Source organism: Eriocheir sinensis, unplaced genomic scaffold (genome assembly GCF_024679095.1).
Source record: "Eriocheir sinensis breed Jianghai 21 unplaced genomic scaffold, ASM2467909v1 Scaffold791, whole genome shotgun sequence".
NCBI classification, from domain to species: Eukaryota; Metazoa; Arthropoda; class Malacostraca; order Decapoda; family Varunidae; genus Eriocheir; species Eriocheir sinensis.
In genome coordinates this window covers 1-24,308 of record NW_026112155.1, presented here as the reverse complement: position 1 = coordinate 24,308, position 24,308 = coordinate 1, and the positions used below count along the sequence as shown (strand labels likewise).

General features: G+C 39.8%; 2 protein-coding genes across 7 annotated transcripts; one reads left to right on the top strand and one right to left on the bottom strand.

Moving 5' to 3' along the window:
• Window positions 1-1,543: 1,543 nt before the first annotated feature.
• LOC126994424 (copine-8-like) lies at window positions 1,544-12,228 on the bottom strand. 5 transcript variants are annotated; one of them, XM_050853736.1, is made up of 8 exons: window positions 12,085-12,228; window positions 10,508-10,603; window positions 9,917-10,071; window positions 7,396-8,113; window positions 7,071-7,206; window positions 6,642-6,875; window positions 5,061-5,239; window positions 1,544-2,081 (listed from the first exon to the last, which is right to left on the bottom strand). In XM_050853736.1, the coding sequence occupies exons 3-8, from the start codon at window positions 9,970-9,972 to the stop codon at window positions 1,758-1,760; spliced, it is 1,647 nt and encodes a 548-aa protein (XP_050709693.1). In that variant the 5' UTR covers window positions 9,973-10,071; window positions 10,508-10,603; window positions 12,085-12,228; the 3' UTR covers window positions 1,544-1,757. The 5 variants fall into 5 exon arrangements, with proteins under 5 accessions (XP_050709693.1, XP_050709696.1, XP_050709694.1 ...); XM_050853739.1 differs by having other exon boundaries at window positions 12,110-12,209; XM_050853737.1 differs by lacking the exon at window positions 12,085-12,228 and adding an exon at window positions 11,439-11,612.
• A 945-nt stretch (window positions 12,229-13,173) lies between these two features.
• On the top strand, window positions 13,174-22,231 carry LOC126994425 (leptin receptor gene-related protein-like). 2 transcript variants are annotated; one of them, XM_050853742.1, is made up of 4 exons: window positions 13,174-13,255; window positions 16,037-16,112; window positions 16,756-16,951; window positions 18,121-22,231. In XM_050853742.1, exons 1-4 carry the CDS (start codon window positions 13,240-13,242, stop codon window positions 18,232-18,234), a joined length of 402 nt encoding a protein of 133 aa, XP_050709699.1. In that variant the 5' UTR covers window positions 13,174-13,239; the 3' UTR covers window positions 18,235-22,231. The 2 variants fall into 2 exon arrangements, with proteins under 2 accessions (XP_050709699.1, XP_050709700.1); XM_050853743.1 differs by lacking the exon at window positions 13,174-13,255 and adding an exon at window positions 13,389-13,526.
• Window positions 22,232-24,308: the final 2,077 nt, after the last annotated feature.

Here is a 24,308-nt window from a genome sequence, read left to right as displayed (position 1 = left end):
TCCTTCCCCTTCCAAGCACCTCCCAGTAGGATCCATCAACATGCTCAAGTCAAGAGCTTTGTGGGAGACCCCTCACCCTCCTCCACTATGACTGTCTCTTACAGAAACAAATACAACTAACTGCTATTCATTCAAGTAACTCATTTCAATAGTTTCTAGCCTTTCACCTCTTCTCTGTCAGAATTCTATAAATTATTCTCTATATTTCTCTCTATTATAATTGAAAATCATCACCTTAAATTTTATACACACCAACTTCAATTTTCCATCTATTTTCCAACTCATTTACTAACTTTTCATAAATCCTTTTCAGTCAAGACCAAAGGAAAATAGATAATTCAGTTTCTATTTATATCCTGCTTGTTTTCTATACACTCTCACTCCAACACTATCAACTTTTGCTTTGTTTGTCTTCAGTTCTCCAACCACCCCACCCAGGCCAAAAGTGAATGCCCACTAAAACATTACGCAGCCCAGTCTCACATTCCAATAGGCCCAAGTTTCTTCTCATCCTTTCTTTTTAACCTACAGCTTAATGTCTTTACAAAAAGCTTCCACCTTGGCCAACAGATTTTTTAGCATTCCTTTAATACTTCCCACAATACTTTCTAGTCAGTTTTGTCATTTGCTTCTCCAGGTCCATAAATGCAAGCAAATTGAAGCAATCAATTTCTTTTAATCAGTATTTTCTACCTTCCTAGGCTTAGAAATCTATACAGCCTCACATCTCTCCAAATCCTCCCCCTAATGATGTACAGCATCTAGTGAACGGATATTAATGATGGGTGACCAGATAAATCCTCTCCAAGAAATCACAGTAACACTTTGATAAGAGTTTGTCATAATAATTATAGTAAACACATGCATCAATAATGTTAAATAGTATCCTACACTGGAATGAAGTGTCATATATTTCTCATATGTAAACTAAGTTAACTGAGTGTACCTCTTAAAGTGTTGTGAGACATAGATACTAAATATTATCTCCATGCACATGGGAATCACATAAATATAAAACCTTATCAATCTTACATAGAGTACATATATTACTATAGTCTGTTCACTTAAACTAGATTCCTGGTGCCTAGGCAGGTTAGTAAGCTTGCAGCTGATTGGCTGATCCTCTCTCCTTCTAACACTCATGTCTGACCACTTCTTGTATGCTCTAGTGAAATGTGTTTCTTTATTATATGCCATAGCTCAACTCAAATACAAGCTAGCCAGTTTTGGTTGACACCATCAGACTCAGCAGTGACTGTAGAATCAAGATGTATTTTAAAAACTCAACAAAACAAAGAAGAAAATGGTATTACGATGAGTTGAACCGTGAAGATGTTAAAAAATGTTTATAACATGTTTTACTTATATTCACTGTTTTCAACAGTTGCTCATTGACTGCAGAAATATATTATTACATTACGTAGGAAAATTTCTCGTGAACACGATAGTGTGATCAGAATGCAGTTAAATCTATACGTATTGAAAACACAGAGTTATTTATAGCAACATTGCACTGAGCATGCAAGATGTGGTCTGACATGAGTGTTAGCGGGAGAGCGGAGCAGCCAATCAGCTGCAAGCTTACCAACCTGCCTAGGCGCCAGGAATCTAGCTTAAGTGAACAGACTATAATACCATATAAAGTGCAATATTTGTGGCAGTAGGCCCGTAGTACACTGAACAACACAATGGCCTGTGAGACATACTCACTACACTACCAGTTCTGTAAGGCAATAAGTGTAGGCAGTGTGATCTTGTTAGCCAAGATCTGATGGCAACTGGGCCTCAAGAACTTTTGGAGCCTGGGGTACAATGTTATTAGTCTTCATGTATGAGATAACCTGATCGGGTATTTCTGCTAGAACTTCTCGAGCCAGTCTGAGCCTAGCCGTGCGAGGATCCCCATTCCCTTTCAAAAAATCCCTAAATGGAACAAACTGCACTATATCTCTGGAAGCATACCGACCATTGCTGGACAAGCGCACCACATCACCGTCCAACTCCTCCATGTTGTCAAACTCTGCGTTCCCAACCCCGACAATGATGATTGACAGGGGCAAGGAGGAGGCATTGACAATTGCCTGAAACAGAAACCAAGTGAATGACAACCTGAAAAGATGACCAAGCAAACACTCAAATATAAAGAGGAGGTACAGGCACAGGTATTGGCTTGAGATGAGATTTAAAGAACATCCTCACATAATAAGCAAGTGATAAGCAGTCTGAAAATAAAGGCAGGTGAGAGCAAGAAAAAACACAGCTGACAAAGCTTAAAACTAGATGACTGACACCCTGGAATGTATACAGGGAATCGATATACGTACTGGGAGAAAAAGCAATTATGGCATAAACTCCCTGTGATGGATTTATTTATAGCGAGAAAGTAGATTTTAGCTTCAAATACAATGCAGATGATGACTAAATAAAAGGCAGTGGACTGAAAGCATGAACAACAGGTAACTGACAACCCAAAATAATAGGCAGGTGAAAGGCAGGTATACACTAAGGCATGAAGGAGTCACCACAAGGGTTGGGATGCCCTCTACAAAGTACCCATAAAATGCACAACCTCAGACACTGAGTAAACATTAAGGATGGCACTCGGCTAAAAGCATCAAATTTCATGATATTTGGGCTATTTTTGTTTTTAATAGATCCTTGTGGCTAAATCACAGACTTACATACTAGACTGTGCGTTCCCCATCTCCCTACATTGCACTGAGTGATGCCTCTGGACCAGGGCCGGCGGCCGTGGGAGTGCCCAGTTCATCCAAAACCGACGACTTCACACACCTCATTTCCACCCGGTTTACTGACCCCACCATACATTATCAAGAAAACTGAGATCGTCTTCCTGAGAAAATTCTGCATCACACCAGCATAACTTTGTAGCAATAATGTAAAAAACAAATATACAAAAATCGGAGCTAAATAGAGTTGCGCATAACCATTTTCTTGCACTTATTTCACTGTAACTCCTAAGTACTCAATTATTTTTCATTGGATCACTTTTTAAGTACAGATCCTAAATCTGCATACTGTTCTGATTCTGATGGTGTAGGGTATGTCTCGAGGTAAAAATATACAAAAGGTCAAAATCGCCTCCGAATATAAGCTGTGCCGAGATGGCGTTCATTCACCCCAACATTTGTATACTCAGACTCTCCGCTCTTGCACAAAGACAGCTGTCAAGATGCACAGCATTATTGAAGGGACGCACAGATTGACACTCCACCGTCCAGACACAGCTTATATTTAGAGGCGATTTGACCCTCTGTATATTTCTACTTGTAAAGGTTGATGCAAAGTCCTTCTGTGAATATTGTGTAAATTTATCCCAAAATTGTAGTAATTTAATATGCAATATGTGTTAATCATCTTAATATCTTCAGAATCCATCAAATTATATCATTAAGACATACCATACCTAGAAAAAATACACTTAAGTACTTCAGTTTTGATTTGAAGCAAGTTGCCGAGTGCCCTTCTTAAGGGGGGCGACTAAGGGTATTTTTTTACGAATATATTTAAATTCGGACAAATACGTTTTTTTCGCTCAGCATGGCCGGGATAGCCAAAATTGCCATGTGGTGAGGTTTGTTTTCGTAAAATTAAAGCCCTTCACCCCTGGAAGCCATATTTAAATGGCCCGTGCAATTGCGTCATAGCCTGACTCGCACGCCAACACATGCTGTATCATTCAGTGCGTACGTACGTACGTACATAAAATTTGCATTAGAATTTTTTTTTTTTCTCCGTAAATTTTGTCATCTGTCATTCCTTTCGTGCCGGATCGCAGGGAGGGTGTGAGTTGAGGAGAAGAGTGTGGTGGAGCCAGTCCCTACCCAGACAACAACGGGGAAGGGCATGCAACCTGTTCGTTTGTACTCCAGCCAAATAAAGGTCTTTAGAAATGATGTACAAACGCAAGTTGAGTAGTAAGAGAGCCATAAACATGAAGAAGGCTTATTGAACAAGATGGAGCAGCCAAGACCAGGAAGGGAGCAGTTTCGGAGCTTATGAAGCGAGTCGTGATACTGCCACGCTCACCCGCCGCTCATCACCACCACCACCTGCTTCATCACCACCTACTCCACCACCACCTACATCACCACCAGCTGCAGAATCATTGCCACATGAAACATCACTGCAGCTCCAACAACAAACTCTGCACAGAGGTGTTCAATTGAACCCTCCTCCTTCTGATACAAGCAAAACTTTCATCACCGTGTCGCTTTCCCAGCTACAGACACTCATCGCTAGACAGAAGTGCCCAGTACGGTCGTGCAGGAATACCTTGACCGTAACCTCTTCTACAATGAGGACAGTGGCACCTTCTGACACCTTCACCTGCGAGTGAGTAATACTTTTTTTTATAAAGGGGGACCAGATGCCTTAGCATTCTCCAGTAAGTCAACAAGGTATACACAATCATATGTGAAAATTTCATGCCAATCAGATAAATACAAATGGCAAGACATGGATAGAATGGAAAAAAATCTTTAGGAGCCAATATCTCCGAAAGTAGTTTTTTACACTTCAAAAATTTCACAAAATCAGGAATAAGTCTGTCCGACTTTTGTTTGGTACCAACTAAAACTACAACTAAAGGGCAATTTTTTGTATTTATGAAATTTCAAAAATGTAAAAAAGAAAACAGGACACAGAGTAGAGAAAATTGTAAGTGAAAAAAAATTGCAAATTTTTTTGCTCGAAGACAAAACAACATATCACAATTTTAAAAATACATAATGTAGATATGTAAACAAAGTTTTTTTTTTTTTTCACAGCGATTAACTGAAAAATAAAGCCTGTGAAACAAACAAAAAAAGAAAATTACACTTTATATGAGTCTCCCCTATACTTCACCCGAATTTCATGAAATTCACAGAATGTCATATATTTGCAGAAACAAATAACATACTAAGATTTTAAAGCTATTGGACGTACCATATGGGCAGGAGGACCCCCCTTAGTCGCCCCCCTTAAGTAAAAGCCATTTCCTTAGTGAAAATAGCATTATTAATAAAAGTTTGAATGCCATTACAGCCACAACTCACCTCCTTTGTCTGGGGCATGTCGGTGATGATGCCATCTGTCAGAATGAGAAGGATGAAGTACTTATCCCCCGCTGTGTTGGAGGCGGCAAAGCGAGCCACGTGGTTGATAATGGGAGCAAAGTTGGTTGGCCCATAGAGCTGCACACGGTTCAGGCAACTGTAGTATGCCTCGAGGACTCCTGGAAGAGGTAGTAATGTATGAAGTTCTTTGGTATTTCATAAACTCAAAAAAATTAATAGATAAACAAATCCTGCAGGAATAAAGCTTGACCAACACTTCCTTCAACTTAATATTTAAAAATAGTAAAGTAGAAATGCAGTCTTGGCGGTATCTGATTTAATATAATTTCACTTACATTTAAGGGGGGCGACTACGGGGTATTTTTTGACGAATATATTTAAAATCGGACGAGTACATGTTTTTCGCTCAGCGTGGCCGGGAAACCCTAAATTACCATGTAGTGAGGTTTGTTTTCGTAAAATTAAAACCTCCCCCTGGGGCTTTTAATCATAGTTGGACATGCGTCATAAGACGCTCATGTCAACATATGCGGTATCATTCAGATATACGTAAAAATTGCATTAGAATATTTTATTTCTTCAGAATTTTGTCATGTCATCCTCTCTCTTCGCTGGAGAGGCAGGGGAGGAAGAGAGGTGCCATGCGCCAGTGCCAAGCGAGACACAGACGGAAGAGTATGTCGATTTTCTCTCCTTTCCAGCCAAAATAACGTCCTTACAAATGATGTACAAGCGCAAGGCAACCAAAAAAAGTCACCAACATCAAGAGGGCTTATGAAGCGGCCAAGCCTCGGAAAACAAGCAAGAGAGTAGCGTAGAAGCAAGGCACTCCCTCGAGGCACTCCTCTCACTGTCTGCCAATAACACTGTCATCAACAAGTATACCTCCAACCAAAGGCTGCTGTGTCCTCTCAGTTTTAGCCTTTAGTCTAATTCCTCTACTCTGGTTTTTATTTCCCTCATATAACCATCCATATTTTTTGTGAGTCCTTTTGTTTCCTTTGTTGGTTTAGTACTGCTGATTACTGGTACCTGTCCTCCTGCTCCTAGTGCTGTTTCCATTGGAGTCTTAGTCAACTCGTCATTTACCTCCTTTATCTCTCCTGCAACCTCAAGTAGATTTGAAAATTTGTTCTTAAATCTTCTCCCTGACTGCAAGATTATTTGGGTGCTTCTTCTTCAAAAACTTTTCCCTCTCTCTTTTTAGGTTGAAGATAAAAGCATCAATATGAAAATAGCATTCACTGAAAATGCAATTTTAGAGTAAATTTTCATCAACAATCATGCCCACACATAATAAGTGAAACCTTCCTCCCCTTACTACTAAAAACAATCTTACAAGATTATTGAGAAACAATCATTGCACAAACAAAGTACTGTCACACAGACCTGCCAACACTTTATGTAGGGCAGAGTAAATGAACTTTGGGTCCAGTTTACTTTCTATTTACTTTTACTCTTTTATTAATAAAACTACAATTAATCATAGGAAAAGAAATTTCAGAGTGTGAATGAGCTCATAAAATGACAGACTATAAAATCTCAATCAGCATAACTCACCCTGGACTCTGTGACAGAAGGGGTTGGTGGGGTCTCCATTGACAAAGAACTCATGTGACACTGATGTGAAGGCTGGTGGCATCCTCGCCCCAAAGCCAAGGACAGGGAAAAACTTGTCTGTGTCATAGTCCTCGATGATCTCCCCCACAGAGGTGATGGCACGGACGTACTGGTTTGGAAGCGCTGGATTCAGGAAGTGTAGTGACTGGGGTGATTTAGGATCACCATTTGATGCTGAAAAATAAATTTATACGACAATTAGTTTCTGAAAACACAAACAAAACACCAGTAATTTTCATCAAAGTAGATCACACACTGACTTCTAGTTCACATCCTTCCTCACTCTAAACCTGCATATCATACAAATACAAACAATCCCCTAAAATTTATGGCTCTGTTCTTTTAGTGATGATAAAAAAAAAACCATACCTGTGAAGTCAATGGCGATGAAGGCATTGATCTCCATGCCCCCCTTGAGGTAATCAATGAAGGAGAAGACTTGTCGGGTGTGAGCTTTGTTCACCAACACTTCCCCAGAGTTTTTGTAGCTGCTTCCCTTCTGCCGCTACTCATGGCGGGGAGGAAACACGTTACATAAAACGTAAGATGTTAGGCTCCTTGCAAAGTTTTTATCAGCAAAACTAACTTACACAAAAGATGTTAAATTGAAAAGACAGAAAAATGTGAGCAGTGACATACCTAAAAATGAGGGTCTACTTTACATAAAAACATAAACATTCATCAACACACATACCTTTCTTTCTTCATTAATCAGCCAGCATGTATTTGATGCACCTGGCCCTTCAGTTAATTTCCTCACTGTTGTGTGAAAGGTACCAATGTGTTTATGATTTCCATTTGACTTAAAGTTGTTGCAAATCACTTTAACATTGCGATCGTAGTCACCACTGCAGAACGTACGCAGCGGTATTGAAAACTCCTTCCACACTGGGTCGTTGGTGCTTCGTGCTGGCTCAGTGCGATGCACCAGGGTAAACGTTCCATCCTCGTTGGCTTTGTAAAACTCAAGAAACGGGCTGATAGAACAAAACCAGCTTCTGTTTTCCAGCTTCTTACCTACAAACTGAACAACAAGCTCTTCCTTACATGAACTAAGCTCCTCTGTTGTGATGATGATGTACCCATTATCACCAGAATGGCTGGGGTCTTGCAAAGGCTTCTGAACTGTCCGGGAGCTGACTAGCTGGGCCAAGGTGCACTCAAACTCCCCCAGGTAATCATGGTAGTCAAGTGATGGGGAATTAGAGTCAACATCAAACACCTTGAACTTTAAATGCTGTTGTTCCTCAAAGTGATAAGTCATTGAGATCTTCGTAGCAAAGTCTGGGTTGAGGGTATTATCTATACATTCAGTTCTCTTGTACTCAGTCCACTCTCTGGATCCAAAAGGTTGATAAAATACTACACACAACGGATCTGATTTTGAGAATACATCTGTGTCACGCAGATTCCTGCAAACAAAAGAAAATCAAATAATATCAATCTTGGTCAAAACAAATCTCATTTAAGCCTATGCATGAGGTCTTTTACAAACGATTAAATAGTGCAAAAAACACCAAAGTACCAACAAGCTGATACTATGTACCTATTGCTTCTACTCTTCTTTCATACTAGGTACCTACATGTCACTGTGCACAGATAGAGTGGAGCTAAGGGCAGTGTATTTACATAGATTTACATAGAAAATCAGACCACACAGACCCCATGGTCCAGACTTGGTGGTCTGTCCTTAAACCTAAGTGATTTTACATTAATCAGAAGACTCCAAAACGTTGCATTTCTACTCTAGTTGATATTAAGTTGAAGGAAGTGACGGTCGAGCTTATTTTTTAAGGAGTCAATCGTGTTACACTGGACCACTGATGATGGGAGCTTATTCCATTCTCGCACTACAACGTTGGTGAAGAAAAATTTGGTGCAGTCTGAATTTACTTGTCTACATCTGAGTTTTACGCCATTGTTCCTCGTGCGCAAAGTGTCATCGATCATAAACAATGTTGATCTGTCTACATTCGTGAAACCATTAAGTATTTTAAAACATTCGATCAGTTTTCCTCGGAGGCAACGTTTCTCAAGAGAGAACATGTGAAGGGTAGAAAGCCTTTCTTCGTAGGATTTGTTGCGCAAGGAAGGGATAATTTTCATTGCCCGACGCTGAACACCTTCTAATTTAGCAATATCCTTTGCATGGTGGGGAGAGCAAAACTGTACCGCATATTCCAAGTGGGGTCTGACTAAACTGTTGTAGAGCGGGAGTATTACATCTTTATTCTTAAATAAAAAGTTTCTTTTAATGAAGCCCAACATTCTGTTCGCTTTATTTGCTGCATTGATGCATTGCTGTGAGAATTTGAAGTTTGACGCGATTTCTGGTATGTCAGCTAGTGTTGGCTATGTGTGTGGGCGTGGGTGGGGGGGAGGTAGCATTGGTCCTGGTCCATGTTCCTCTGGTGTGGATGAGCCCTGAGACATGGGATGGCAGGTCTGCCAGTGCTAGCCAAATGTGTGTCTGCAGCATCCTGGGATAATTAGTTTTCAGTCATCAGTGTCCTGGTGTCTGTGGCAAGGCTGAAGGAGGTGTGCTCAACCTGGTGAGTCTTCCCCCGCCTACTCAATTAAGGTTCAGAATACAAATACAAGAATGTCTAATGAATTAATGCACTAGTGTGGGTCAGACATCACTGAAAGCCTGATCTCACTCACTTTTGTATTATCTTTATAAAAAGACAATGAGAAGAAATTAGGGCTGCTGGTCTCCAGCAAAATGGTTTTCTTTTGCAGGAAATAAAGCAAGGTGAGTAATGCTTTCTTCTTTGTCATGCTTTCATATAAAAAAGTTTAATGGAATATTATAGTACTCTGCCTCACAGCCCTTTTAGAGAGGCAAATATGAGGTATTGCTTTCCATCTGTCCCACACTGAGGGACCGAACGAAGTGCCACCCATCACTTACAGGGAGTTAGGAAAGTTGGACAGCCCAGACCATACTGCTGTCATTCTCCTGCCACAGGATCTTGTAGTATCCATTAGTGGCACCACAAAGGGTCTTACTACACCCACCACCAATCTTCTGCCCCTGTCACATGCCTCAAATTTTCAATATGACTTTCTATGGCACCATGACATTCATCATTTTTGAGTAATGTTCATATGTAGGTTTTCTGTAACACAACCCTCTGCCCCTGTTTATTTAGATCAGTTCATTTAACCACATGAAAACGATCAATAAAAATATATTATACAACAAAGCTCACCTGCATGATATGGTAATTTCAACTAAGGACGTTGGAGAAGCAGCTGTGCCAGCCATGTCCAGTGATCAGGTGCTACGCTACTACTCTCTACCTGGTTTGCTGACTGCCTACCTCTTTCTTGTATGAAGAACTCAACTCAGCTAGTATCACATGGTCTGAAATTAAGAAAATGGAATAATATAACTAATGGCACAATTAACATTTCAGTTGTGAGCCACATGTAATATAATGACATTGCAAGATAATTATTTGTAACACTTTGTATAAAATTTCTCTATGGGAACATTTTTGGGTTACATGCTGGTTCCTAACACTCATGCCATTCCCTCACCAATATACCCTCATGACAACCCCCACAAAATGTTCCCCGATTAGACACTATTGATGCAGGCTTGAGTAACTGATTAACTGTACCATAAAATAAACATCTACTTGTTTGTAAGATTGATTACTGGCACATGGGCTGTGTGGCAGCTTTTCTCATTCATGACACCAGACAGATAATAGTCCTTCAAAGGTATGTGGCAGCCAGGGTCTTTACTGACTTCAGACAAGATGTGGGCAAGCAACATTAGGATGTCCAATACTTACATGACCCGCCTTGCTTTTTGTCTGGGGTTAGGAGGTGGTGACTCCTTTGGATTGGAACTGCAGCATTTAAACAACTTGCTCCTTCAGGTCACAGGCCTGGAAGAAAGAAAAAGCTGCTAGTACTGAGGAGAGAAAACATTTGCAGGAGTCCACCCTACACAGAACACACTGCCCAGCCATATACACATTGATTAATTGATTGCAAATTAAAATCAACTGGGAAAAAATAGTACCAAACATCAGAGTTGTGTAATTCTGGACTTATGTTGGAGTAAAAAGACATTTAGCATACATTAGGGCAACAGTGGGGTTCATTGGAGTAAAATGACAGTTCACACTCATTGGGGTAAAAAGACAGTTAGCATTGGGATAACACTGGGGTAAAAAGACCTCCTGGTTATTGGGAAAAAAAGACATTTGACATATATTGGGGTAACAATTGGGTATCATTGAGTAACAATGGGGTAAAAAGACACCTTATGCTCTAACAATAGGGTATCACTGGAGTATCACTGGGGTGCATTAGGGTAACACTGGTTTATAATTAGTGCAACACTGTGGTATCATTGGGGTAACATTGGGGCAACACTGGGGTATCACTGGTGTTACACTGTAGTATCATTGTGGTATTACTGGTGTAACATTGGGCTTTCATTAGGATATCACTGGGGTATCATTGGGGTACATTGGGGTATTACTGGTGTAACACTGGGGTTTCATTAGGATACCAATGGGGTAATATTGGGTACAAAGAGGTAAAAAGATGTGCCCCTTGTCCTGGGTTACACTACTTCATTACATTACTACTACGACACTAACAATAATGTACTACTGGCCACACAAAACGCCCAACACTACTCACACACAACCGCCCTTCTTCCAAATCTTATCTACAGCGGTACGTGTGAGCTGCTCCTGAGGTATCACTTACTTGCTAACTTAATTATTTGATGTTAAGAGGTCGTTTCTGGAATGACAAGTGACGTATCTTCCTATCTCATTCAAGGCACAGTGATCTTTTCCGTTTGTGCGCTACTAGGAAATAGCCACACATCTGATTTCGAAAGGTAATTATGAGTCACGAGTCACGTTTAGGGGAAAAGCCCACCACAAGCGATGTTGACATATCTTTAACAACCCTGTGGCGTTCCTACAAGCTCTAGTTATTGATATAAACCCCCAAAACACTCTTACGTAAGCTCTGGGATGGTTAGTTTACTGTATATTATCCATTTTCATCTATACTCAAAGTTGGAAAGGTATTTATGAGTCCCCCAATGAGGAAAAGCAAGCACGAGAGATGTTGAAGTACCCTTAACAACCCTTAAAAAAAACCTTAAAAACTCTAATAAGTGAGATAAACCCAAAAAACACTCTCACGTAAGCTCTGGGATGGTTAGTTGACTGAATATCATCCAATTTAATCCACAATCAGCCCTTACATAAACACAAGTGGACGCAGGGCTTGTTTACCCAGAGTGACGTGTATTTGAAGGGCTTATTTAAGGGCTTTGGCGTTTTCGAGTGCAGGCTTTGGGTATGTAAAAGGGAGTAATAAGGCACGAGAAGTCAATTACCACAGCAGTCTTCAGTATTATTCACTCCCAAGGGCAAGGAGTCTATAGTTGTGTACTCGGCCAGCCTGTGACCTCCTCCACTACAACTACTACACAGCCAGAGCCACACACGCGCACTGAGCCACGCCTCCATTCTTATTTTTAACTTATTTAACATCAAGGATATATGTAAGGTGCCATCTATGCGTTGCAATTCATTTATAAGTTAACGTAGCATGCAAAGGAAAGCTCTGTGGGCCACGCCTCCAGGGTTTATTATCTTTGTATCAGGTTTTTTATTAGCTTTTTATCAGTAGGAAAAAAATATGTCGATCATGCACAAGTTGCAAAGGTTCACGTCGTATCCTCGAGCCACCCCTCCAAGGCTTTTTAATTATTGTTTATGTTTTTTTATCAGCAAGAAAAGAATATTATGTAGCCTATAAGTATGTCAGTCACATATGTTGCAATTTGTTTATATGTGTGAGCTTCATAGTTATGTAACCATGATAGTAAAAATCTCTCCTGTCATAACCAGCAGGGACCAGCAAGAATTCTTGATTGATAGTTTATTGTTGCTTAATTTTTTCCTTCTTTTCTCTTCCCTTCTCCCGCTGGGTATCTGCAGGGGTTACTGAGTACGTTGAATCATATATGACATCCCCCGGCCTTCGTCACAAAATATAGGCTATATTTCGAGAAAGATTTATCTGTCATTCATCTATACCAATACTAACACACTAAACAAGACAGAGCTACTCAGGAAAACATGTAGAATATCTGCAGCAACCATGAGAGACGAAATAAGGGGTAGGATCGAGGATATATATAGGTATAGAGATCTGAGGCAAAAGGGTTGCTATAGGGCCTATAACACAGTGCTGGGAAAGGAGAACACAAAGTCCTGAATTAATACAAAGAAAAGAGTAGAAAATGAGTAATTCAAGCAAGAAAATACTTAAATAAATTATAAAAATGATAGAGCCATAGTGTAAAGGAAGACAGTGTGCGGTAACGCCAATGAAAAGAAAAGTGTGTGAATAAGCAGAGGAGAGGGTCTAAGGGTTAAAAGATGATGATGAAAAGGATTGAGGTGCCACAAAAGACTGGTTCTGGGTCTCGAGGTGCCACAAAAGTCTGGGTCTGGGTCTCGACGTCAGGCAAACCATAACAAACATGGCGGGTCTGAAAGGTCAGTCTCGTGATTGCTGAGCCTCTTTTCCACAAATGATCGGTCTCCTTTGCCCTGAAGTGCCTGTACTCGCGGCTCTCAGCACGGCAGGCCTCTCTTAATCTAATATTCCCCCCCCAGCTCTTCCCGGAGACTCGCGCCAGCAGGAAATATTTAGTTACGCAGCAGTGAGTCATTCCTTTCTCGTCACTTTTTTTTCCCCTCCTCCACTCGTTGGGTCTCGCTGGTCCTCCCGCCTCGGAAGGCTGCACCGCCGCCATGCAGATGCGAGGTATGGGTCCCCGGGTGGCGTGGGGCTAGGAGCAGGGCAGAAGAGTGCCTCTGTAGGGGGTAGTTTCCCTGCTGCCGACCTGGCCTGACCTTCACCCCCCAAAAGCCACGTCCTCGCCGCAGCCCGGCACCCCTGACCCTGACCCTCCTCCCTGCAATGCCCTGCCAGCTGTGTTCTGTAGAGTAGAGGCTGACACCCACACAGGAGGGGCAGGATACCAATTGGCTTCCCAGTGGCTGCTGATCTTGGCGTCTTTGTGGCTTGTCTGTGTACTATACTAGTTGTGACAAATCCTTCTCCTAGATCTTGATCATTAAGGGCACCTGTACAGGTGCTTAACATGCATATTTGGGTTGGCTGTGTGGGGGACAGGGGAGCAGAGTGTGCAGGGGAGGGAAGTGAATCAAGTGTAATTGTTAGTGTTGGTGTGTTGTGGTGACAAGTGAGTGTGTAGTTGTTTCTGAATGAGTCTAATGCACCGCAATCTAAAATCTGTTGAGGGAGGTTGTTCCAGTAACGTATGGTGCTTGGAAAGTATGAGTGCTTGTATGCGACAGTGTTTGTGGGATATCTTTGGTATTTTTGGTTGTGTTTGTTATGAGTATGTTGACTGTTTGCGTTGTGTAAGTACATTTGTGGATCAATGTCACTGTGACTTTGTAATCTTGTACATAAGTGGAAAGCAAAACCAAATTTGTTGGGATTTTGGACACCATCTTTTTTTTAAATGTTTGATATTTGCAGACCATTTTAAGATCAATAATAAGGCAAGGGGATTATTTAGCACATTTAAGCAGCCTACTCCAGAGAATTAGGCAATTCATTTCTGGCTAAACCATTATTCTTATTCGATTGGAAATAATTTATCATTAGCAAAATGGTATGGAAACTCTAGGGCAAATTTACGATAATAATTGTTCTGGATACCTGCTGAGTGCTGATAGAAAAATAACAAACATTGTGGTGTTGCTTCTCAAGCACCATTTTGGTCATTATGACCTTGATATCTGTTTATAAATTTACAAAATCCCACCTTAACCTAACAGGTAGTAACCTATCACTGCTAAAAAGTTGAGTGACAGTTTTTTATTATTTCCATAGAGATTACAAATATATATCCACCTGTCCTTTATGCAGCCTAGCTATGAATTCACAGACCTGGGCTTGATACCCAGCCCAGACAATCTGTTGTAGAAGCCATATACGAACAATGATTATTGAACTTAATAAAGATATTGGAAAAGTCCCAACATAAAAGGAATTATACAGGCTAATTTTATGGTGTGCTTTTAATTTTCTTAATGCTTCACTGGTGTTTTTTTTAAGCCTATGACTCTGGTAGGCTTTCTTGGTGGGGCCAGATGGTTGGCCCCAGCCTGTTATGGTGCAGGCAAGTGTTATATAGTGGCGCCATAGAGGAATTACAATAGGAAACAAGTGATTGTAACCTTCAGTTTGTAGATTATATTGTTCTTTTTAGCAGTACTAGTGGTGGACTGCAACATATGATAGAAGAACTAAACAGAAAAAGTCTACAAGTAATGGTTAAGAGGAATAAAAATATTAAAGTTAAATATACATCATGCTGAAACCAAACAAATTCATTCAAGAGGGGGCTCTATAAACAGTAAATGAATATGTAGCTATGCTTTGGAGAATTGATACATAAATTGAAGGGACAAGAAGTGATGCTGTTCTATCTATTGTGAATCTGAGACTATGCAAACAGTGCTAATGTAGCTTTGGCATTTACACCACTAATGAATTATGAGTGCTATCAGTTTTCCTTTATTTTACTTGTATTCCGGGCAGCAGTCATCAATCCCTCACTTATGCTTCTGAGTGTAACGTTTGGATGAATTTGTAGCAATAGTGGACACTTTGGGGCTTGGTATGTCGTGTTTGTTACATCACACTCTCTTGAGTTTGTGCCTATGAGTGTAACAGGATTTTATTAGTATTGTTTTTAACATTGCTATTATTGTTCATTTTTTTTTTTATTTTTTTTTTTTATTGATTACTTTTTCTTATTATTTTGCCTTCTGGAGCTTCTCATGGCTAATTTTGTTGTAGAGAATCACAAAAAAATAATAATTACTTCAATGTCATATTACTGGATGGTATGAAATTCATAGGAATTGACATTATGAAACAACAGCAAGAATATATTCATGACTAGATCACAAAACTAAGAGTTCAAGAGCTTGCACATGATGATAAGAAATTATAGAGTGATTTTCAGTCTCGGGTTCATGTAATTAAATTATGATTTATTGCTTATTCCCATTTCCATGGAAATACAAGGTATTCAGTCATTTCTTACCATTATGTAAGAGTACTTGAACACTGTATCTTTTGTGATTGGGATGAAATTTCATCAAACCTTGATTTTTCTAGAAACTATGAAGCTTAAGACAACTTGGAAAACATCTTGTGGAGCCTTTGTGTATTATTCTCGGTGACTTTCTGAGGTCGTGGTGGTCATTATGTTCCTTCTGTTCCCTCCTCAGCACTGGTGACCCTTGCCTTCGCCACCACCATAGGCCTCACCTTCCTCTTTTTGGCCTGTGCCTTGCCGCAGTACAAGTGAGTAACATACACTGTTAGTCAAGGCCTCCGATATCAAATAAGAATTACATCGGGACAGACCCACTCTTTTACTTTTGATCCTGATTCGCCAAAGTGTCAGCCAGTCATGGTACAGGGATCCTTCATTCTACTCAGGATGTCACATGGGAAACAACTCTGTTGGGTGGGCATGTCCTCCTGAGGTTTTGATTTGGAATGAACTATAACAACACTATGAATGATGCTATATGGAAATCAAGGCTAGAGGACCTTATTCTTCATGACTTTTTACTCTTGCAGCCCTGGGGGCATTCAGTTTTTGGACTCTTTTATGTGAAAATTTGATGTGATAAAATACTGTTGAATGTGTGCATAACATATTGTGCTGCTTCCATTGACTCTTTTAGATACCAGTGGCAGCTACTATTTTTTTTTACTCAGTAGAGTGCAGTGCTAATGATTCTCTATTATTATCCATAAATGACTGATGTTGAGCAAACTGTGCCCTAAATGCTAAAGCAAGCTTTGCATCCTGATTTTTTGAGTTGAATTTTTTGATAATACTGTAAACTTCATCTTGAACTATATATTACTTACAGGTTTACTAAATCTTGTGTTTTTGAGAGCATTGATAAATAGTGTTCTCTGTACCCTTTTCCAGTAACTGGTGGCCATTCTTTGTTGTGGTGTTCTATGTGTTGGCGCCAATACCAAGCATAATAGCGCGCAGGGTGTCAGAGGACACAGGCGGCAGCAACCCATGCAAGGAGTTGGCATACTTCGTGACTGCCGCCATCGTTGTCTCTGCTTTTGGCCTGCCTATCGTCCTTGCCCGCTCCCCCTCCACGGCCCCAGTGGTGAGTGTCAGACCGCCACCGCACAGCCATCTAGAGTGTGGGAGGCTTACAGGAATATGGTTTAGCCATAACACATACAATAAAAATGGGGTGGCATAGAGAATTCTCTTATTTCTTGTAGTAACATGTGGTGTCTTGATTTTGAGAAAGGTAGATCTTGGCCACATGTACTATAAAAAATGCATAGTAAGTCTTGAGAATAGTTTCATCTTGTTCAGAAAGCAGATTTAAATGGGTTGTTGAGGAATATTAGGAGTAATAGACGTCGTCGTCATTGTAGTAGTAGGATTAGTAGTATAATCTGTTTCATTTCATCTGTCCACCAACAAAGCGGGAATTTTCATAGATGTGACACCTGCGCATATCTAGTTCATGAATGTGAAAATCAACTTGTGATATGCATTCAAGCTTATTTTTCAATAATATATTTGAATGTTATGTATACAAAAAACAACTCAGTCATTTGCATCGATAATCTAACATACAAGCACACAAAAAGACAAGCTTGTATCAAATAAAATAGTCACATGCTCAAACAATCTATGTTTTTTTCAAATTCATTGATTGATAGCTCACTTCTGGTATATTAAAAGACATCTGACTCTGCAAGTGTAAAGGAAAGGTATCTTAATAATTTACTGCATGTAAGTAACGATTAATAATCAAAATAACATGAAATGGTAAATAATAACTTTAATGTAATGCTAGGCTATTTCGAATATTAGGCTACCCATGTTATTTACATGCAACACTTCAAAATTCCTTATGTATAGACACTTGCAGAGTCAGATGTCAGTTTTTTTTATGTACCTGAATGAGGTGAAATATGGGTATCTGAAAGGCTTTGAATCGTTCGAGTATGATCAGACTACACTGTTTAATATACAAGTTGTACTTTTGTGTGCTTGTATGGTAGATTATATTTTTATCAATGCAAATTGGCATGTTTGCAGTTCATATAAGAGGGTTTGAGGATTTTTTGTATACACAAATGTTCAAATATATCACTGAAAATGTAAAGTTGATCTTCATGCAATCACGAACTAACAATGCGCAGTTGCCACATCTACGTTTGCGAGTGGACAGACAGAATGAAACGGACTATAGTAGTAGTAGTACCAGCAGTGAGAGCAACAGTAAAATGAGATCGATTCTCCCGTTCCTGACAGATTGACTGGGGTGCGTGCGGCCTAGTTCTGGCGGGCAACGTGGTCACCTTCTTCACCATATGGGGCTTCTTCATGATAGCCGACAGTGATGACGTGGAGTACAGCATGTGGTAGAGGGTGGCGCTTGGGACAGGGTGAGATGATGGGGGGAGGAGGGGCACCACCATTACCTCCTACGCACTTCATCACCAACATAGACTATTCATTACTCTACCCCACCCATCCTGACACACACACACACACACACACACACACACACACTTACCAGGGAATATGCTGTGTGATAAAGGGCACTGCTGAGGGTGTTATAAGAATGGAAATTTATATGAACTCCTACATCAACTACCTACCCACCCATCACTCCTCACCTTTCCACACACAAACTCCCAAACCCTAATCTTTTATACCAAGGAGTAGTGTGTAACAGAGGGCATGGCTTGGGGTGCTTTAAGGATGGGAAGATATGTATACATAACTCCCTTCCGGCTCCTCTCCACTGTTCTCTCATACAATCTTCCCCACCTAATCCTCTCTCTCTCTCACCCTCAACACAAGATGCCTGCTTACCCCTATACTTTCATCTCCTCTCCTGCAATATTGGGTGTTCCTGTGTGGCCCTATAAGAAAGTACTGTGTGTATTTGTATGTTTAGTGGGCACAGAGTCATGACAACATCAACAGGTATTTGGTAGAGTGTAATTCCCTTTTCTTTCACTCTTGGAACTTATTATTATTGTTATTTTATTTATTTATCTTTTTTTAAGTTTTGTTGCCCACTAAGTCATTGTCTCATTCATATGGCTTCAGTTTGTAGAGTGACTGGATGTCTTCTTTGGTTGAGGAATTAATTAACAAAAGAAGGCTGCCACCACTCAGGTTGTCTTTGGTCACTTTTGCTAACCAGGTCACCACTAGGTCAGAACAGGGCAGGAGCTAAGGCTGTGTTTACCAGTCTGTACACAGCCCTACACTCTAAGTACTATCCATACCAGGAAAAGATTCACCCTGGAAAATTGAACCTAAGAACAAAATACTGTCAAAAAAGTTTAATATTTTGACCCTTAGACCTTTACCTGTGATTGGCAAGTTTATGATCTGGTGTATAAGCGTGGAAACTCTTACACAAGACTTGATGATGGCAAGATAAGCTCTGGTACATGCTCTTTGGTTGGTAAATTTAACCTTCCATAAGAGTATTGTTCCTCTTTGCAGGCAAGGTGTTTTCTGCTATTTTAAAATAAAGCAAAGCGTAAGAGAAATTGTATTAGGGTGTAAACTGTTATGTAATATTTAAAGAGTGGCAGAAGTCTTCTTTCTTGTGATACTTCAGTTAGCCAACATTGTTTCCAAATAATATCCAGATTTTTCCAATATTGACATCGTCCTTTAGTTTTCCCTTTGGCATCAGATCTACGCGATTACAGGGTTATATAGCCCAGGGGTCAAGGGTCTTATTATTAGTTCTGATTTATTCAATATAGGGAAGGGATTTACCATGATGGTTGTGCTGAAGGTAAATAGAAATGCATATTCTTAAGATTGGGGGAAATTCTAGTTTGTAGACATGCAAAAGGTAGCAACTGCACCAGGCCTGCCACATGTCTGAGTGTTTACATTGAGGCCAGCAATGTTGAAGGGCTGAGTGATTGGAGAAGGGAACAAAGTGCTTAAGAAATGTCCCTTTATTCACTCACAACTGCAATGGTTGGTGTAACTCTTTTGTACTACAACTGATAGTGGCAGAAGTTTGTGGCATGTGACAGGTAGATAGAAGTCTAGCATTTGGCGAGTGGTGAACTGGGGTAGTTAGTTTGCTTTGTCACATTATTCACCTCTCCTTTTTCAGCCTAATTTTGTGTTAAGTTTCTTGATCTCTGTAGTGAAGAAATGGATGAATGAAGGTCAACAATTTTCTGCATGACATATCCCTGGCAATAACATTCTTTACTTTGTTCCTGCGTTGTGTATTCTTAATGGGTGTCCACATGTCAGGCTCCTGACCATCTTCAAGGTGTTTGGGCCCCTTTAGCAGCTCACTGGCTGAGGAAGAGCTATCCTGCTGGCATCTGTTATGGTGAGGTCTTTTGTATTTGAACAGAGGAAAATCCGAGAAATGTTATTCCTGCAGCCAGGAGGCCAAACATGGACACATTTTCATATCAGAAGAGCATTAAAAATGGGAAAATTAAACTGGTACATAATATGAAATATCATTCTCATTTAGACAGACATGATTAAATGCAACTCCTAGTTCAGAATTGTTTAACATGTTTGTTTGTCAATTATCTTTTTGCAGTGTCCAGTCCAGAGCAGCTGTCCAGAATTTAAGTTGTTTCTTACAACATTTCATTCCAGCCTTGGGAACATCTTGAGGTGGGTTGTGTATGCACCTACTTATTTACATATGAGGTTGCTTGTGATCGATCTGTTGTGGTGCATCACTTGCTGGCTTCTCCTAGAGCTTGGTTGTAGTTGGTGCATAGCAGTGAGAGCCACTTGTTGGTTTCTTATTGGTTGGTAGGCAGTGTTGTGTTTCTCCAGGGTCTACGTTTCACATAACATACTGCCTACCAACCAATAAGAAACTGTATCGCACCAACCACAACTGAGCTTCAGTAGAAGTCAGCAAGTAACTCTCACCACAGCTGACCAATCACAAGTGAGCTCCCATGTATGTAAGCAGGTGCACACACAACCTACCTCACTCTGTCTGAAGATCATTCCTCAGGCTGAAACAAATCATCATCAGAAACAATTTAAATTTTGGACAGCTCCTCAGGCCTTTAGACACTGTAAAATGATAATTTATCAAACAAGGAGAAGGAAAACAGCAGAAGCTGAGTAATGTTAAAATAACTGTTGCATTTAACCTTGTCTGTCTAGATGATATGAAATCATGCAAACAGACCAACAATTAGAGCGTTCAGCAACTCTCCATAACAGTAATTTGCTGCTTGGCGAGATGTGTTTTGAATTTGTTAATTCTTCATTCCTTATTGATTTATGTCAAAATAACAAGATCTCCTACAGTTCCTGCTAAGTACTTAATATATACCTATACATGAAAAATGTTAAGTAAGGGTTGCATTTTAATCAACATAAGAATTACTTATGTGATTCACAGACTCACAGTGCATATCATGTTAAGAATTACTGATGTGATTCACAGGCACACAGTGCATATCATGTTAAGAATTACTTATGTGATTCACAGGCTCACAATGCATATCATGTTGTTTGAAAATTGTCAATCATATCTCACTACATGACTCAAAAATAATATTCTTATCTTTTTTACATGCATGTGTGTTAACAAATATGATTATTGATATATACCTTACTGATAATTTCTCTGGTCTCCACCAGTACTGAATTAAACATGAAATGTTGAGTTGCTGAACACACTAGTTGCTTGGTATATATACTGATATATACAGATTTTATAAGTATCATGTATATCAAAATAAAATCCCAGGCAAGTGTTGGCATGTTTGCTTAATTCTGTATGGCTGGGGATTTTTCCATTAGTCACAGTGGATGGTTCTTTCTCTTGATTAACTGTTGTACCCTTCATGTATTGTTATGCCAATTGTATATTACATTGTCATCATGCTATTATTGTTGTGATCAGTGACTTACAAATACAAAGGAGTTTTTTACTTAAAGGTCATCCTCAGTGTTACACATTTAATGTATTGACAAAGAATTAGTGTTGTCAACACTTTTGTAGTTGTAATCGGTGTCATCGACAGCCACCAGATCAGCGTGTGTGTATGACGTAACAAGTGGTCGTGCTTCCTGAGCTGGATGGCAGTAGCAACCTAGAGATGTATCCCCTTCTGGACTAACCCACAGTTGTTCTATCTGTTAGTGCTCACATAGGGGCCTCGGGGTTAGCTAGCAGGTGTGTGGCCAGCCGATGGTGGTCACCCTTCCCAGTAGGTTTTGTATGGTAGCGTCACATCTTCCATACTACTCTGTATATACGCTTGCCATTCCAAGATAATAATGAGTTTTTCACTAGAATTAATTATATTAGTGTAGTGTATTTGGCTTTAATATTTTAATAAATATATTCATCTCTTTTTATAGTAAACCTTTGTATGGAAGACCTCTCAGAAATTTAATTAACCTGTGATTCTACACACACACACACACACACAAAAAAAAAAAAAAAAAAATTTAATGGTTATCAAGGACGTGTATGGTCTTCATAGCTGGGGCTCACCACTAAGAGAAGTCGTCTTGCAGGTGCAGCCTAGCACTTCCTAATCATTACATAGCATCACTCTCTGGGGGCTCCTGAAACACTAAACTAGGGTTTCCACACTGATGGCATTTTCTACTTAATTAACAGCCTTTCTGCCTGTCTTACATTTTATAAAATCAGTTTCATATATAAATTTCTTCAATGATGAATGCAGGAGCAGCAACATTCACACCTTATAGAAAGAGAAAGTAATATTGGAGATAACAGGACTGGAGTGTGGGAGAATGAACTATAGAGAAAGATTGCAAGTGTAGGATTTAGCAGAGACCAACCAACAAGGGAGGAGATAAGGATACAGGTTACCTACTCACTCATTCTCTGCAGTGTGGTATATGCAGTACACCTTGGTGGGTTAATTATAAGAGAAGTGTCAGTACCAGAGTGTAATATTTGATACATAATGAATGATATGGATGAAGCCCACCGCACTCTCAGGCCTTGGCGATGATGATGGAGGTCGTGGTTTGATCCGTAATATAAAACTTGTCACTAAAAAATGGTTATGACACTGACAACTGTACAGCCACCCACTGACTTGCACAACATGGAGCCACACTTTTCCCACGTTAATCCCCCAAAATACATATATATAGCATAGGAAGTAATAGGCTGGCAGCTAGGATAGCCCCCCATGCACCCACCCCCACGCCATAATAAAAAAAAATGCCAATGGTATTTTCCGATGTCCTCAAACTGGGATTTGAACCCAGGCCAGCAGAATAGTAGCCAGCACGCTGACCACTAGACCAATGTCAAATTATCCCAGCCATATTATTTTGATCTACCTGAAATTCTCTTTACAAGATGGAACAAAAATGAATTTCTAAGCAGGAAAAGGTACTTCTAAGGTGTGTGTATATAAGACTGAATAACCACCTAAGGTGAAATGACATTGAGCTGCTTTTATATGCTCAAAGTTTTTACCATAAAGATCCACTGAATCATTCCAGGGTACCATGCTAACGAGTCAACAGCCAGAAGCCTCATTGCTCTTTCGCCGCCATTATCTATATCTAATTGTGAATGTTCTCTTCATACTTTGTCAGCTGAATGTTTTAAGAAATATGTGAAGGGCCTAGAAATAATTTCCAGTGATAACTGATATACCATTTTGACATGAAGCATGCAACCAATGCAACATTTGTAATTTTTTGGAAATTTTAGAAAATATTGAGTGTAAGTGCTTAGGTTCACACTTAACCATCTCAATGCAAATTACAATAAATTAAAACATATCACCAGTTGTGAGAGACATTAGACTGTGTATGGGGGTGGTATTGCTTAATGTTGGTTGAATATTGTACTTGTAGGGATGATATACCTTTGTGTTTAAAGTAAAAAGAGCATTTTTGAGTGGAGATAAATTACCCAAAATCCTAGTGGAAATGAGTTATTTTACGGTTGCAAGTCAATATTGGTTTGAGTACATCTCTTGGCATGGTAAATTACCAGTGGCAATTTGTTGTGTGTGTGGGGGGGGTGCATGGGGGGGCTATCCTAGCTGCCTGCCTATAAGAGGAGAGGAAACACAAGGGTCTTTATCTAACAACTGAGGTGCAAGTTTTAGCAAGAGTCAAATACAACAATGATGGATGCACTGGACAACTTGATAGATAAACATGTGGGAGGGTGACTTTTATATCAGTAGCATTATCATCATTTTGTTATAGAAGTAGTAATCTCTTTTTCCAGTATTTAGCAAGCTTTTTTCATAGGATTGTTTATTTATCACTTTGTAGCAAAAAAAAAAAAAATCATGCCTGCAGCTCTCCAAAAACATGTCCCAGTGGCCTCTGCAGCTCATTATAAAGGAGAAGATAAAAATGCTTGAGCAAAATTAGTAATATTTTTGGGATCACTCCTAATATTGCCTGTACTGCTTTACTTAAGTGATGATGGTGCAGTAGAAGTGTGAATG

Coding starts and splice junctions, on each gene's coding strand:
- LOC126994424 (XM_050853736.1), bottom strand. CDS start 9,972: ATGGCTGGCACAGCTGCTTCTCCAACGTCCTTAGTTGAAATTACCATA. Junction 6,876..7,070: donor CATCGCCATTGACTTCACAG/GTATGGTTTTTT, acceptor TTTATTTTTCAG/CATCAAATGGTGATCCTAAA. Junction 2,082..5,060: donor ACATGCCCCAGACAAAGGAG/GTGAGTTGTGGC, acceptor TTTCTGTTTCAG/GCAATTGTCAATGCCTCCTC.
- LOC126994425 (XM_050853742.1), top strand. Junction 16,113..16,755: donor TGTGCCTTGCCGCAGTACAA/GTGAGTAACATA, acceptor ACCCTTTTCCAG/TAACTGGTGGCCATTCTTTG. Junction 16,952..18,120: donor CCCCCTCCACGGCCCCAGTG/GTGAGTGTCAGA, acceptor CGTTCCTGACAG/ATTGACTGGGGTGCGTGCGG.